At 32.0% G+C, this 16,159-nt stretch overlaps 2 protein-coding genes and 1 long non-coding RNA gene across 3 annotated transcripts; 1 reads left to right on the forward strand and 2 right to left on the reverse strand.

Annotated features, from left to right (window-relative positions):
• Window positions 1-842: 842 nt before the first annotated feature.
• Window positions 843-3,714, reverse strand: LOC107476490 (rRNA (cytosine-C(5))-methyltransferase NOP2C). Its single transcript, XM_016096318.3, has 9 exons — window positions 3,561-3,714; window positions 3,329-3,473; window positions 3,033-3,123; window positions 2,643-2,840; window positions 2,284-2,513; window positions 2,072-2,203; window positions 1,639-1,706; window positions 1,465-1,526; window positions 843-1,149 (listed from the first exon to the last, which is right to left on the reverse strand). Exons 1-9 carry the CDS (start codon window positions 3,674-3,676, stop codon window positions 1,016-1,018), a joined length of 1,176 nt encoding a protein of 391 aa, XP_015951804.1. The 5' UTR covers window positions 3,677-3,714; the 3' UTR covers window positions 843-1,015.
• A 7,012-nt stretch (window positions 3,715-10,726) lies between these two features.
• LOC127744986 (uncharacterized) lies at window positions 10,727-12,171 on the reverse strand. Its single transcript, XR_008006198.1, has 3 exons — window positions 11,932-12,171; window positions 11,670-11,746; window positions 10,727-10,931 (listed from the first exon to the last, which is right to left on the reverse strand). It is a non-coding gene; the product is annotated as an uncharacterized LOC127744986 (long non-coding RNA).
• Window positions 12,172-13,717: 1,546 nt separating this feature from the next.
• LOC107476480 (thiosulfate sulfurtransferase 18) lies at window positions 13,718-16,159 on the forward strand. The gene is made up of 7 exons (XM_016096309.3): window positions 13,718-13,823; window positions 14,177-14,221; window positions 14,346-14,426; window positions 14,556-14,635; window positions 14,943-15,013; window positions 15,134-15,187; window positions 15,775-16,159. The coding sequence occupies exons 2-7, from the start codon at window positions 14,199-14,201 to the stop codon at window positions 15,868-15,870; spliced, it is 405 nt and encodes a 134-aa protein (XP_015951795.1). The 5' UTR covers window positions 13,718-13,823; window positions 14,177-14,198; the 3' UTR covers window positions 15,871-16,159.

Raw genomic sequence — 16,159 nt, forward strand, 5'->3', positions numbered from 1 at the left:
TTGCAAATCCATGACTTGTATGATCAAAATATCAAAAATACATTTGAATAATTTTGTAACCGGCAAAAAGTAACTCAATCTTATTATTTACAAAAATATCTTCAAATAATTTAAAAATACAACAAAAATATTCAACATTAAATATGTATTTCTTAAAAAATATTTTAGAAATTAAATTTTGATACAATTTTTTGCAAGCATAATTAAAAAAATGAGAATCACCAAATTTTAAAGATAAAAATATCTCATTTTTCTAATCATGTTTGCAAAAAATTGTATCAAAATTCAATCACTAAAGTATTTTTTATCATACATAATTAATGTTGGGTATTTTTGTCTCCTTTTTAAATTATTTGAGCGTATTTTTGTCGATAACAAAATTTTAGTATATTTTTGCCAACCACAGTTATTTGGGTACATTTTTTGTGGTTTACCTATTCTTTTTTATTTTTATTTTTTCAATTGTATTCCTGTTACTAGATTTTTATTTTGTTGAGTTTGTATAAATGTGATTTTATATGCATAAACTAGTTCAAACATTTTAGAGCAAAGTAGTTTGATCGAATTTCAATTTTAAATTTTGCAACTTGCAAGTGGCCCAACATTCATAATCCAATCATTCCAGTGAGACTCAGCTGAATTGCTAGGTTGGTTTGTCTTCATGGAGAGACTCTTCTATACTTGTGCAACAGTTTTCTTTCCCATCATAATGATTAAAACCTATTTTGACTTAATCTGTATACACCAAAAGTATAAGAATTTTCACATGCAAATATGTTTTTATCATATCAACACCAAAAGTCTTTAATTCAACTTTTCACTCTATTAATAATTTTAAAAGCACAAACATTCGATTGAATAACAATATTTTTAAATTCCTTTAAATAAATTGACTAGATCTTGATAATACTCAAACAAAAACTTTTCTGAATGAATCTTTCTAATGCATCTGGTGCATATTAAAATTATTTGCCAACTCAAAATAGATAAAATTCTTTGGGGACGGCTGAAGAGATCAAATGGCTATTTTTGTGAACTTGGCAACAAAAAGTCCACTAGTTTGAGATGTTAAGGGATCAAATCGCCATGTTTTTGGTATCCCACCACTTTTGCAAGGCCAATTTCTGGCACCATCTATCTCTGCCAACTCTGCATAATAATTTGTCAAACAACAGAAAAGAAAAACCTCAGCAATATGTATGTGGTGTGATAACTATTGATTTTTGAAAGACATGAAAGCAAATATATTATATATAGCATAAGTGAAGAACCACCACCAACTCCAAGCACTCTCCTTTGGAGTTGGTTTGATTGGGACGACAATATAGTATAGTATCATAAACCATGTTTATAACACTAGACCAAATAACAAAAACAAAAAGCATGTTAAAGCTGCTAAAAATATCATTAGATTATTAGTAATATATGGTTGATGCTTCACACATAGAGGCATGAGAATCCTACCAGCATTTACATTTTCCTTCAAGAAATGTTCCACCACATCTTCATTCTGAGTCAATGTTAAGCTAATAAACAAAGAAGGTATTTGTGAGAATAAATTGCATGATAGTGTGTGTTTCTATCATGTATTTTTTACTTCATTCGAAATACCAAAGAATTTAAAAATTTACAAGGTACCTGCAAGTGCTGTAAACAAGTGAGCCTCCAACTTTTAGTAGTCTGAAACCATTACGAAGAAGATTCAACTGCAGAAAGGAACGAAAAGGTATGTGAGTTTTAATAGTAATATATGTTAGTCACCATGTGTAAAATCCCATGTTATCTCTGTTACATTATTTTATGAAGTCTGGAAATGTTAAAAGAGTTAGCTTGGAAGCTTAAGCTCAATGCTTGATCATTTAGGGTCAGATATTCAAGTGAAGGAGCCTCAGTTCAGCAATGATAAGTTCCACCGTGATTAACTTAATAGAGCATAGAGGGCTATCAATCATGATATAATCTGTCATAACTAGTGAGCAATTAAAAGAAATCAAGGTTAACGATTCCAGTAAAACGTTCTACAATAGAAAAGATGCATTATGGATCAAGGGAATAAGGATGAATCATTTGCCTGCAGAACATGCAAGTTATCAGTCCTCTCTGCATCTAGTACCCGACGTTGAAAAGTCCCCCATCCCCAATTTTTAAACTTCTGAATATGTTTAACTGAGCCGTCATGAGTACACTCTGCATCCACAAGGACCTACACCAAATCCAACATATTATCGTGGTAGAATAAAGCAAATAACTAAGAAACATTAACTCGAATGAAGTACCAGTTACCTTGTCATATCCATGACTTCCCATCTCAACATCAGATACAGTCTTATATAGCTCTCCTTTAGCAAGACCAATTACTCCCGAATGCCGACCATAATATATGAGCTCAGGAGGCTGAGACTTCGACAGTGACTGTGGAATACCACTTCTATTTGCTTTTCTCCTCTCTTTCCATGGTCTTCTTGAGGTCCACTCCTTGAACACATCATCTTTCTCTTCCAATCCAGATTCAACTGTTTGATACTAGACAGAATGAAAACATTTCAGGAACGTATGATAATGAGAAAGAATATGATACTAAATTTGTAGCATAGTAGTATTCCAATATTGACTATCTCTATTCCAACTTAAATTTCAATTACATGGTTTGCAATCAGAACGAGATCCCACAGGAATAACTGAAAATGTTGTTCCATCAGCAACAAAAAGCCGACATCGATCACCCAATGCATATTTCTGCAGCATTGTTCTACATGCAGCCAAACGATGCCTTGCAACATCTACACCGGTCACAGAGCCCAAGTCCCCAAGCAGGTCAAGTATCATACAAAGTTTAGCCCCTAAAAAAAATCAATTTTGAAGGAGTACCATCATAATCTTATCTGGCAAATTACTAAATCACATTTAAAAATTCCCCCTCATATAATATTTCCCTTTACAATCTTTTTATAGTACTTTTTCTAAGATTTTAGCATTATATAAATAAATGAAAGTGAAGACTTAGCACAGTTTAAGAGGAAGAAAATTTTTACCAGGAGCAGCACATAGATCAAGGACATGATCCCCAGGTGATACATTCAAAGCCATAACAGCAGCTCCTGAAGATGCATCAATTCCATATATCTAGAAAAACAAATAATAAAAAAATACCAATTCATTCCCTAAAGATAAAAATAACATTATAGAAAAAAGCTCCGAAAATGGCTCAAGCTACAAATAAAGTAATAAACTAAAAGTTAACAACAAAAATTGCAAAAATGGGGTTTTAAATTTTGAATATAAAGACAAAGAGTTTAAACAGTATTAAATAAAATCGTTCTTCACTTACTTTCCCTTCTTGATATGCCCTAGAACCAGCAATTTGAACATGCGGTGGAAGAGAGTAAAACCCTTGCAACCATTGCACTTTCTCAAGTTTGCACTTCACCTCTTTTTCAACCTCTTCAACACAAGCATCAAATCCGGGTTTCAACCTTTCCAACCCAAAAGTTACAATTGTTTTTAATAGAAAGTAGCAAAATTGAAAAAACAATGTGAAAGAAAGGGAAAATTGGGATTACCGAATGAATCGGGGGGTGGAATCGATTGCAGTGTAAATCGAAGGGTCGAGGTCATTGGCTTCGAGGAATTGAAGGAAAGCTTCTGGCAATGGCAGCGTTGGAGCGTCTTCTTCCATGGAAGCTCGACGAGAGCGAACGCTTGTTAGGTTTTGTCGTTTATATTTATTAAATAAAAATTTAAATTTTTTTACTAATAATAAGTTAAAGGTACATATTAGTTGAATTCTAAAATCAAAAGTTAAAATTATTAGTAAAAGAATAGGTTTAATTACTTTGTTGTCCCTATAGTTTCGCAAAACTTTCAATAAGGTCTCTATACTTTTTTCCCTTTTAATTGGTCCCTGCACCAATTTTTTTTTCCAATTAGGTCCCTACCGTGACCAAACAGTTTGATTTAACAGAATATTCAGTTCCTAAATTAATGATTCTCTAATTTTTTCTAAATCCCTAATTCTCTTTCACTCTTATTTCCTTAAAGACCAAAATAACCCTCCCAGATTTAAACGAAAACTGTTCATTCTCCAAAACTTAGAGAAAAATCTCTTCACGTTCCTCCCCTTCTTCGTTCATTGGTTGCACACTCTGTCATCTGCCAAGTCAACTCCACTGGAACATTGTTGGAGGGTTTCGCTTCTCCGGTGTCACCGCTGTCGTTGTAGGCGTTGTTGCTGCTTCTAGGTAAGACAATGCTTAACCTTGTCAGTCATTGAAAGGTTTTTCTTTTTTTCTCCTGAAAAAATCTGCCACATTGTTTATTAGAGCTTCTTTTTGTTTCTGAAAATGGTTGAATACGGATTCATGGTATTGTATTTTCTTATTTTTGGTATGCAGTTATGGGTGATTCAGATTTCACCATTGAGGTCCACCATGGTGTCAAATTTGTTGACAGTGAACACGGATTAGAGTATTTAGGAGGAATGGTTATGGAGGATTTACATTTTGACGTTGATGAATGGTCATTGCAAGAGATTGTGAGTGAGCTAAAACAACTAGGGTATAAGGAATATGCTAGGATATGGTACAAGGAACTTGGGATAGATTTGAAATCAGGTCTTAGAGATATGAAGTCCAATGGGGATGCGATGAGAATGGCTAGGTTACTGGTGTCAAGTTCCTACAAACATTGCAAGGTATACGTTGTCGATGGAGTCAGAGAATGATTGAAATCACTTCTAGTGATATTGATTATGTGCCAGAGGAAGGTGTAGACAGTGGCTCTGGGTTGATAGAGGTTGAAGTGGATGCTGAGTCAGAGCCTTCTACTGATGAAGAGGTATTTGATGACAGTGCTGATGATGGTGACCATGAGGATCACTTTGGGTTTGAGGTGGAGGACAATGATCCACAATCAAATGCGTTTGGGGGATTCACTAGCCCACTGAATGATGAGGGACCTGCAGCAGCTGGAATAGCTCAAGGTGATGAAGGTTTAACGGAGGGTGATGAGCAAGTTGGGGGCATATTTGATGGATATGAGACTGAAGATATAGACAGTTATGAAGGGGACTTTGATGACATGATAAAAAAGAGGAGGTTTTCCAAACACAATGAGGTAGAGATGAACAGAGAGTATGAATTTCAGGTGGGCCTGGAATTTAAATCACTAAATCAATTTAAAGATGCTATTAAGGAGCATGCCCTATTGAACGGTCGGGACATTAGGTTTCGAAAAAATGATAAGGTGAGGTGCAGAGTTGTTTGCAAAGGAAGAAAGGAAAAGTGCAAGTGGGTTTATTTTGCAAGTAAAGTTGGTGGTTCTGACTATTTCAGGATCAAGACTTTGAATAAAAAGCATACTTGTGGAAGGAACTATAGCGGAAGACTTGCATCAAGCAGTTAGATCTCAAAGAAGATTGCCAACAACATCAGCAGAGGCGAGGAAATGAAGCTTGCAATAGTTATTCAGACCATCCAAGACAAATATATGGCGAATATCACTGTTGGTAAGGCTTATTGGGCAACGAGGAAGGCAAGAGAAGAGGTACATGGGCGGGCAATCCAACAGTATGCTAAGTTAAGGGATTACTGTGCAGAAATACTTAGGGCAAATCCAGGATCTAGTGTGAGCATATTGGTTAATAGGCCTTCTCTTACGCACCAGCTCCGATTTATGAGAATGTCTATGTGCCTTGATGCAGTCAAGAAAGGTTTTTTGGCAGGTTATAGACCTATTATTGGCGTGGATGGTTGTCACTTGAAGGGTGACCATAGACAGCAGCTGGTAGTTGCTGTTGGCAGAGATCCGAATGACAATTACTTTCCGATTGTCGTGGCTGTAGTAAAGGCAGAGACTAAGGACAACTGTGGATGGTTCCTGGAGATGCTGTTAAATGACATTGGAGAATCAAAAAATTGGGTTTTCATGAGTAACCAACAAAAGGTATAACAAATATATTAATTAATTTGTTTGCACTTAAATATGGTTACGAACTATAATGAATAATTTGTTATATTTGCAATAAAACATTGTTTGCAATTAAATATATGGTTGAACTTAAATATTTTTTGCAATTCTATGTTTGTGAATATTAATCTGCTATATGAATTTGCTATGTTTGTGAACATAAATCTGTTATGTTTAGATGTTCTATTAATCTGCTGTATGAATTTATCGTGTTCTACACTTAAAATATAAATCAGGGGCTGATGCAAGTGTTTCAAGAGTTATTGCCAACACTGGAGCATAGGCTTTGTTTGAGGCATTTATATGCCAACTGTAAAAAGGCATATAGGGGTGGTACTGTACTAAGGGACCTAATTCTATCTATTGTCAAAGCTACCTATGTGGAAAAATAGAAAAGAAGGATGAATCAACTTAAGGAGTTCAACATAAATTGTTATGATAAGTTGTTTGCACTGGATCCAAAATTGTAGACAAAGAGTCACTTCACATTCCTGGCCAAGAGTGACATGTTGTTGAACAATATCTCAGAGGTATTCAATGGAAGAATTCTAGAGACAAGAGACAAGCCAATTCTTACTATGTTTGAATGGAGTAGGTGCTACTTAATGACAAGGTTTGCAGAAAAAAAAGAAGAAGGAAGAGAGGTATGAGGGCTATGTTTTGCCAAAACCCAAGAAACAACTAAATATCATTGCGGTTAGAGCTATAGAGTGGCAAGCTAAATGGGCAGGAGACCTCAAGTTTGAAGTGCACCATAAGAACAGGATGATCATGGAAAGATTTGTTATCGATTTGATGGCTGAAAAGTGTAGTTGTAGATTTTGGGGCTTGTGTGGTATGCCATGTCCACATGCTTACTGTGCTATTTTTGAGAAGGGTGACAATCCGAAAGACTATTGTAGTAACTACTACAGCAAGGTAGCATACCTTGCTACATATGGGCAGTCAATATCACCAATCAATGGAGAAAACATGTGGCCAAATATAAAATGTGATACCATCATCCCTTTAATTTTTAGAGTTAAACCAAGAAGGCCAAGGATGGTTAGGATAAGGGAACCCGATGAAAATAAAACACAAACAAAATATAGAAACACTAGAACTTCTGTTACCTACAGTAATTGTGGCCAATATGGACACAACAAGAGACACTATCCAAACCCTATAGTGACAGGTATTAGTTGCTCCTTTATTTTGTTCATGTGTTGAAGAACTATTACTAATTGCTATTTCATGTTGTAGCTCCTGAAGGCACACAAGGATCTGATGCTACTGTTGGAACTGGAGGAGGTGATGCTGCTGCTAATGAACCTGGTGTCGCTGTTGAAGCAAATGGATTTGAAACCGCTACTACTGCTAGATCCAGAGTGATTAGAGGGAGCGGTAGAGGAAGAGTAGCAGTAGATATGGGCAGAGGAAGGGGTAGAGGGAAGGCTGCACCTATGACTGCACCACTATCACAGCCTCCAAACACCCTGCACCACCATCATAGCCGGCCATCTTGCTGACACCAACATCACTGCCCACCACCTTGCCTATACCAGTATTACTGCCCACTGCACCAGCATCTCAATCTTTGTCTAAGACCAAAGTCTTTGGTGTGAGAAAAAGTGAAAGACTCAAGATAAGAGTAAGGAAGGCAACAAGTCAGCCACCTGAACATGTTGACCTCACACTTGATTGAGGTTGAAGACTCTTTAGGATTTCCTTTTGATATGTATTGTGTTATGTAAGATTTTTAGTGTTCACCTATGACTCTGCTTTCTTTATGGTTTGGACCACTTTTATTATATGGTGTGGACCACTTTTATTATGTGGGTAAAAAACTGTTATGAGAGGGTGAAACATTTATTTTGTGGCTATCTAGGTGTCCTACAATATATAATGCAAAAACCAATGGTGTCTATTTTAATTCAATGCATCTTTTTTTTAGTTACTTTTTTCTCTATATCACATTTCCATGCATATTAAATAGTAAAGGAACAACTTTCATTTAGAAAACTTAAACAACATTTCATATATATTCATTGCATTCAAAACAAACAGTACATTTTTGACTTATATAGACTATTACATTATCATCACAGCCATACTTTCTACATCTTTACATATAACATTGCAATAATCAAAACACCAAATATCAAAATCAGCATAATTAGCATCTTGTTTTGCTTTTTCATAGTATTTTTCATTTTAGCAAATTGCTCTTCGACTGAACTCAGCTCACCACACAACCTTTCTACACGAGCATCTATTTCTCCAACCTCTGTAATTAATCTCTCTAGATCCACACTTAATCTATCTATCTTCCTTTTTTGTGCCTCCAATTCTCTAACCTTTCCAAATTCTTGCTGTGAACCGATTACTCCATCTTCCTCAGATATTTTTTTTCCTTTTCATCAACCTACTAAAAAGCCTTGCATCTCCTGTTAGTGTAAGAAATGAACCTTCTGTTTGGATTTTTTGATGTACTTGAACTCCGAAGAATCAGAGTGTCTCCACAAAAGTAACGAACCCTCCTTTCCTTTTGCTTCAACCGTCCACTCTTCTCATCTTCTTCATCATCAATCCACTCGAAGAACTTGCATTTTGTCATTCTCCCACAACCAACATACCTTCTTCCATGGCTTGCTACTGCCGAAGAATACATTATATGATAACTGTCTCACCACAAAAATAAAGATGTCTCTTTTTGACGAGGGTTTTCGAACTAGAGACTCCTGAAGATAAGTGACTTTGATCCATAAGTATTCACAGAGTGAGAGAAGCAAATAGAGGAGGAGAAGTTTGAGGAAGAGACGAAGAGAGTGAGAACTCAAAACCCTACTGATTCTCAATGATTTGTAAGGGGTAGACGAGGGGTATAATAGTCAAATTAACATTCTTAATGTTTTTTGTAACATTTACTGTCAATAGGGATCTAATTGAAAAAAAATTGGTGTAGGAACCCAATTAAAAGAGAAAAAAGTATAGGAACCTAATTGAAAATTTTGCGAAACTATAGGAACCAACAGAGTAAGAAACAATATATATTTGAAATATGTATATGTAAAATAATTCTATTATAATCTAAAATGAAATAAAGTTTTATAATTTTTTTCAAAACAATTTTAGTGAAATTAGTAAAATTTATTTACATATTAAGTTATATATATATATGTGTGTGTGATAAAGTATATCTTTTATCCTTGAAGTTTGATTCATGTGTATACATTCTAATAAATAAAGGTAAAAATTATTTCTAGCCAAATATTGGTTGAAGTAATAATATTTGTTGGTCATGTAGCATTGTTATTTAAAAAATATTTTTAAATTTAATTTTATTTTAGTTTTATCGCAAAAATTTTAATTTGCAACAAATATATCCCTATCAGCTAAATTATGAAAAAAATTTATAACCAATTTAACAATAATTTTATAAGGATAATCTTTAACATAAGTATGTCAAACAAAAAATTTTATTATTATTAGTTCTTAGTTATTAAGTATTATTGTTAGATTAATCATAAATTTTTTGAAAATTTAGTTATTAAAGATGTATTTGAAGCAAATAAAAATTCTAAGATAAAATAAAATTTATAGATATTTTTAAATAAGATTCATTTACCTATATTTTTATTAGTTTCTATTGAGATAGTAATTGAAGATAAAGGAAAAATTTTGTTTCAACTTTCAAGGATAGAGAGACAATAATATTTCTCTTTTATTACTTTTAATTACACAATAAGTAATTTTAAGAAACAGAAGCATATAATCCCCAAAAGAAAAAGTGATTTTCAATGCACTCATTATTTAATGTGATGTTCATAAAAACAAAAAACATAACAATAAAAAAGTAAATGAAGATTATGTAAAAAGTTTAAAATTATGCATGATAAAGTGATAAGAATAATATAATGGGTAGTGAGGTAGACAATGAATAGTTTTCCCATTGTTTAATTTGTTCCATACCTCATCTCCATCCATATTTAATTTTCTATGATGATGAAAGATTATTCTCACAATTCAAAAGTGATCTTTTGCCCATCCTTGTTGATGTATTCATAGCCATTGAAATAGACTTTTTGTCTCAATTCTTATTTCCACAAGGAAATAAGTAGTACTACTTACACTCACTTATGTATTGTGATTAAGGTAGCTTTGGGAGTTATAAAAACAAAATAAAAAATAAGCATTGAATTTTAATTTTTTTTTTTAATTTTTCACTTTTTCGCTGCTTATGAATATTGGAATGCCATCTTGGTATATTAGTTTTACCAATCATTTTACTCTTAAATTCAAAATCAACCACTAATAAATCTTCACGTATAAATTATATATTTAGTATTATATGAAACATTTTTATTTAAATAAATTTGATTATTATTAGTCTATTACAAATTTAATTATTCTATTAAGATAAATTATTTTTATGATTAATTAATTATTTAATTTAAAAAATATGAACTAATACGTCTATAAATATAGGTAAATACTTGCTCATCAATGATTGATTTTTAAAATACATAAAACATTTTTATAACTTTACTAATAGTAGAAATTCATTTTAGTTAATGTCATGACCCGAATCAAACCATGACTGACACTCAAGGGACAAGTCCCTCAGCAAACTAAACGATCAAATTTTTAGAAAAAAACGGACAGAATATTCTCTGTTTCTAAGACCTTATCAACATAAATATTAACTCCATGTTATATATATATATCAAGTTGATAACTAGAGTATATAGTTAAAACCATAAGTCTTACATAACTAAATCATAATCACTACCTAAAGAGTTCAAGATTCAAAATAACATAACCCACATGAGGATCCTGCCTGTGACATATGGAGCATTGACATAATCTAGATTTTGAGCAAAGGTTCCATTACATAATTACTTAGCCCTTGGAAAGAAAAAAGGCTCACCAAAATGACTAAGATCTACTGGGGGCTGGTGGAATGAAACCTGGAATGACTCCTGTATCTAAAAAATATAGGAATATAATAGGGTGAGTTTTGCAACTCAGTGAACAAACATTACATCTATAACTCACACGAGATAATACAGAGTTTACCTTGAAAATTATATTTCTTTTCAGAGATGAGAAATTCATTTAATTAATTATACAAATAATAGATAATTAGTTAAGCGGATGAACTGAAATGGGAGTTCTCATTCCAAAAGTCAAATCAAATCAAATATTACACACCTAGGACGGCTCCACCTCTAAGGGTAGCCCTTTCCTCTAGTGTGCCCGTACGGTATAACAGATCCAACGTGTGGCCTACACATTAGGCTAGCAACGCCCCTGCTAGCTGAGGTCTGAACCAGATGCATCTAGGTTAATGTCATAACCGCCGTTAACTACGGTTTTCTAGTCAGAGTCTCCCAAACCAATCCAAACCAAATCACTTATAAAAATCTCTAGTGCTTATAACATACTACTAAATTCCATAGCAAATCAATATATATAGGATTGCATACTAAAATTTAATTAAAATTTACATAAGGTCAAATAAGAAAACATTTATACTTTACAAAATATATAAATATCGTCTCGTGTGTATTTTTATAAAATTGTAAGTTTCACAAATTAATATTTATTTTCAAAAATTTAGAAATCAAAATAATAAAATATTTTCAAATTCCAAAATTAATTATGCAACATAGATATTGATAATAATATATTTAAAAACAATTATAGATATAATATCTACTCACAACTTGATTCCAAAGAACCGGAAGCAACTCTGAGCGCGTCAACGAGCTACCAAATGATGTCCAATAATTCTACAACTCTAGAAACATGACAATAATGATATTTGTCAGCTACTAATATTGTCAATTAATATAATCTTACTCACATTGACAAAAGCTCCAAATTTTCTAACCCCTAACAACCCTAATTCGGATTTATATATACCCATAAATATAGAGATGACAAAAATTGGAGATATGACTAATTATTGAGTCAAAGAGTTACCTTGAAACCTCAATAATAATAGAAACTCAGAAGTTGAATGCTCCCTTTACTCATTGGTATGAACTTCTTGATTTGGGATTGTGAAAAATAGAAATTTACTTTGGATATAGATGATATATTAATATAGAGATAAAATAAAATGGTAAAATGAAATCTGGTGTGTGTGGCTGGATGAAGATTTTGAAATAAAGAAGATGGAATGGAAGAGGAGATGAAGGAGAAGAGAGGGTTTGGTTTTGATTTGTACGAAGGAAATGAAAATAAAAGAGAGAGGGAAGTATCATAGAAGGCTCGAGAGAATAAGAAGGGGGAAGGGGTTTAAATGGAGCATGTGCCCCCACGTGACTATGCGCTTCTGTTTCTTTTTTTTTTTTCCTTTGTGGGTATAACGGTTAATGTCAAAGAGTATAAAGTTTAATTATTCTAACTGTACATTAAAAAATAATTACTAAATCAGTAATTCATATAAAATATATATTAGAGTAATATTACACATTCAATTTTTGTTAGGAATGAAATCTAACCAAGTTAAATAATAAGATTTTAAATAATATTAGTCATAATTAATTTTTTTATATTGAATCAGCAAAAGCAATGTCTCCTTGCATAATATGGATTCCAAACATTCATGATCTGGATGTGAATGAGTCGAATTACTTATCCCTCGGTCTATTAGTGAACTATCTCTCCAGGAATTGTGAAAGATGTTCCACTAGAAATATTCTTGTTATTGCTTCGACTCATATTTCCCAAAAAGTGGATCCCGCTCTAATAGCTCCGAATAAATTAAATACATGCATTAAGATACGAAGATCAAACTGCCGAATCGGAAAAATTAGGTGCTATCATATAGCATAGCTTTGTATCGACTAAGTTCACGAGTTGGAGATAAGCGGACTCGAACCACTGACATCCGCCACAGGATAAACCACCGTCTCTCAGGCCCGACTGATTCTACCATAGAGGCCAACGATAGACAATAACCAACTTAATTGGACTTGGTTAAAAAAATTTAGATATGTAATATTATTCTATAAAATATACATTAAAAATGAATTAAACAATATATATTTATACATAAATACATTAGGTAACGTTTGTTTTGAAGTACTGTGACAGAGATTGAGATATTGGGAATAAGTATCATATTTGTTAGTATAGAGATTGGTACTAAAATTTTAGTTTCTATATCAAAATTTCAATACCTCCATAGGAGACTCAAATTTTTGAAAAAAGAAACTGAAACTTTAATAATATTTTATACCTAAAATACTTTAATTTCAATTAATTAATTTCAACTTTATTATTTGTGCAAATTAAATTATAACTTCATTCTTATTTCAGTTTTTATCTTACTCCCACTTTATACCAAATACAATACTAAGATTTATTTCATTCTCTGTCTCTTAATCTCAATCTCTCGGTCTGGATTTCTCTTTCAAACGCTACCTTATAACTTATTCGATGATTTATTTTTTGTGTCCCTATATGTATTATTTTTCAATTTATACCTTCGTTTATACTAATAACTACATTAAAGAAAAGGGAGAAGAAGAAGAGAATCTAGCAATATCTCTTTTGTGTGATTCCCTTCCATGCAAGAATCAACAACTTAACTGGAATCCCACACACACTCCGCAACAAATCAAGCTGACGCGTCACGCAATTCAATTGCCATTTTTTATTTCATTTCTCTATCTACCAATCTATTCATCTCTACATTTTATTTTATTTTATTTTATTTCATTTTCACTACAAAATCATTGGCTTTTTTTTTTCTTATCATATTTGTGTAATCACACCCCACTTAACTAACCTTTCCACAAATAATGGATCCTTTCTCAATTCCAATCTCACACTCAAGCACACTCTTTTGCAATTAACCCGTCTAGGTGCATAAGCATAAGCATAATCTCTCTTTCCGTTTATCAATTATGTTCCAAGTATAATTTATATACTGAATCAATTCACTTTTTTCTATCATTGGATGATGAGATGTGTAACATATATTAGTTGGATTTATATATTATATTATGAGTTTAATTTAAATGCACTGATAGTGTTTATACAATTGTACAATCATATCCGTTTTTTTGAATCATACGGTTAAAAGATAGTTATTTTTATTGATGTAACATCGTGTAATTCGATATACGTATAAAATTACACTGATATATAGTACATCAAAATTAAATTCTTATATTATATATATCTTCATTCACCAGTTTTTCTTTCTATGTTGTAGATAGATATTGCTTATCTCTACTATGGGTTCAATTGGAACCGAAAGGTAACATATATTTGCTTAATTAGCTTATAAATTCATCATTATTCCAATAGTTTTTTCTGAAATAATTTCATTTGGTTGAGTACTTGAGTTGCTGATTATTCTTAGCTATGGTTCTTGATTTTAGCCCAAAAGTTGAGGTTGCCACAGTTGATGTAATTTCAACTAAGGGTCTTATCCAGAATGGCCATGTTTATCTAGATGTTAGGTAAGATTTATATTTTTATTTATATTAAATATAACCAGTTTAATGGTTTCTGTTATCTGGGTTTCTTTGAATTTTTGGATTTATTTTAAGATTTCATGCTGGTATTTCTTTGATATTGCAAATTGTTAGGACTGTGGAAGAGTTCCAGAAAGGACATGTGGATGCAGAGAAGATTATCAACATTCCATACATGTTTAATACACCACAGGGTATGCTGAATTTTTTTATTTTAAATTATACTTAAACACTATCAATCTAAAAGTATTTTTCAATGATACGATAAATCTAATCATATACTGTCACGTTAATAAAAATAACTAGTAATGTTGAAATCTGTGGTCGTTAATCTTCCATTTCGTGTTAAGAGAGATAGTCATAGTTTTTCAAGCCGAATTAGTCAAATTCCTGGTAACAAGATTCGGAAAACAGTCCGATCATATTACATTAATAAAAATAACTATTTTTTCGGGCTTGTTATGGTTAGAATGTTTTAACTAATGTGATTTTGAGGAACAGGAAGGGTAAAGAACCTGGAGTTTTTGAAGGAGGTTTCATCTGCTTGTAAGAAAGAAGATCACATCATTGTGGTAAATTTATTTGAAATATATTTTCATTGTCAATAGTTTTTCTTTTTTTTGTTTTTATTTTGGTTTCTTAATACATATTGCTATGATATTCTATGTGTGTTTGTTTCTTCTTTTTTTTAGGGTTGCCAGAGTGGGGTGAGGTCTCTTTATGCAACTGCTGATCTTCTTGCTGAGGTAACTTGAAAGTTCATGTCAACAATTACTTCAACACATTCTTCAATCAAAATTCTAAATAAAAAATATAAAAAAAATAAAAATTCATCTTGTATTTTTTAATATATGCATAATTATTTATCTGAATGGACAATAGAGATAAAGGCCTAATTAAGGTGATTTTATCTCATATAATAATATTATTAAGAAGGCTTAATTAGATGAAAAGTAGTTCTTTGAATTGAGATTATGAAAATCCAAACGAATTTTATATATCAAATTTGTTTAAACTTTTACGATTTGTTCGTTTAATATTTTTTAGATATCTTAATTTTATTACTAGAAACTCGATTAATTAGACTCAATCCGACTTAAATCTCTAAAAGGGTAGTTTTTAGAAAAATGATGAATTAAGGACCTTGTTGATGTCCTCTATCAATAACATGAATAATGCTTAAAAGATCAAAGTAAAAGTAGTTTCTGGCTTTTCTTTATTTTTCTTTTATTCTCTTAGCTTTGTCATATTGTATCAACCAACCAATGTGGATGAGGAAATTAATTAACTTGTTTATGTTGATTGGATTTTGTTGTCAAATTTAATTTGGCAGGGTTATAAGGATGTGAATAACATGGGAGGAGGTTATTTGGACTGGATAAAGAATGAATTTCCAGTGAAAGCACCAAAAGTGAAAAATGATATCTAATCAATAATAGAATCATAGTTCCATTAGTTTCATCTGAATAATGGTTTTGATATTTGCTGTATCAATATCCATGTTAACTACTTTCATTGTTCTCACTAGCTATAGTATGTATGTATATATATTATGCTTAATCATAAGAAATGCAACTATATGTTGTAAACTTGTAATGCAATTGTAATCTTCAAGGACTATATTAATGGGAACAACCATTAATAACAGAAAGGAAAAGTATGCGGAACCAAAAGGAAATCAGCCAAAAAATAAACAAAATCACATTTTGCTTAATTAA

Source organism: Arachis duranensis, chromosome 1 (assembly GCF_000817695.3).
Source record: "Arachis duranensis cultivar V14167 chromosome 1, aradu.V14167.gnm2.J7QH, whole genome shotgun sequence".
In the NCBI taxonomy this organism is placed as follows: domain Eukaryota; kingdom Viridiplantae; phylum Streptophyta; class Magnoliopsida; order Fabales; family Fabaceae; genus Arachis; species Arachis duranensis.

Coding starts and splice junctions, on each gene's coding strand:
- LOC107476490 (XM_016096318.3), bottom strand. CDS start 3,676: ATGGAAGAAGACGCTCCAACGCTGCCATTGCCAGAAGCTTTCCTTCAA. Junction 3,474..3,560: donor TCCACCCCCCGATTCATTCG/GTAATCCCAATT, acceptor TGGGTTGGAAAG/GTTGAAACCCGGATTTGATG. Junction 2,841..3,032: donor TGATCTATGTGCTGCTCCTG/GTAAAAATTTTC, acceptor GATTTTTTTTAG/GGGCTAAACTTTGTATGATA.
- LOC107476480 (XM_016096309.3), top strand. CDS start 14,199: ATGGGTTCAATTGGAACCGAAAG. Junction 14,222..14,345: donor GGTTCAATTGGAACCGAAAG/GTAACATATATT, acceptor TCTTGATTTTAG/CCCAAAAGTTGAGGTTGCCA. Junction 15,188..15,774: donor CTGCTGATCTTCTTGCTGAG/GTAACTTGAAAG, acceptor TTAATTTGGCAG/GGTTATAAGGATGTGAATAA.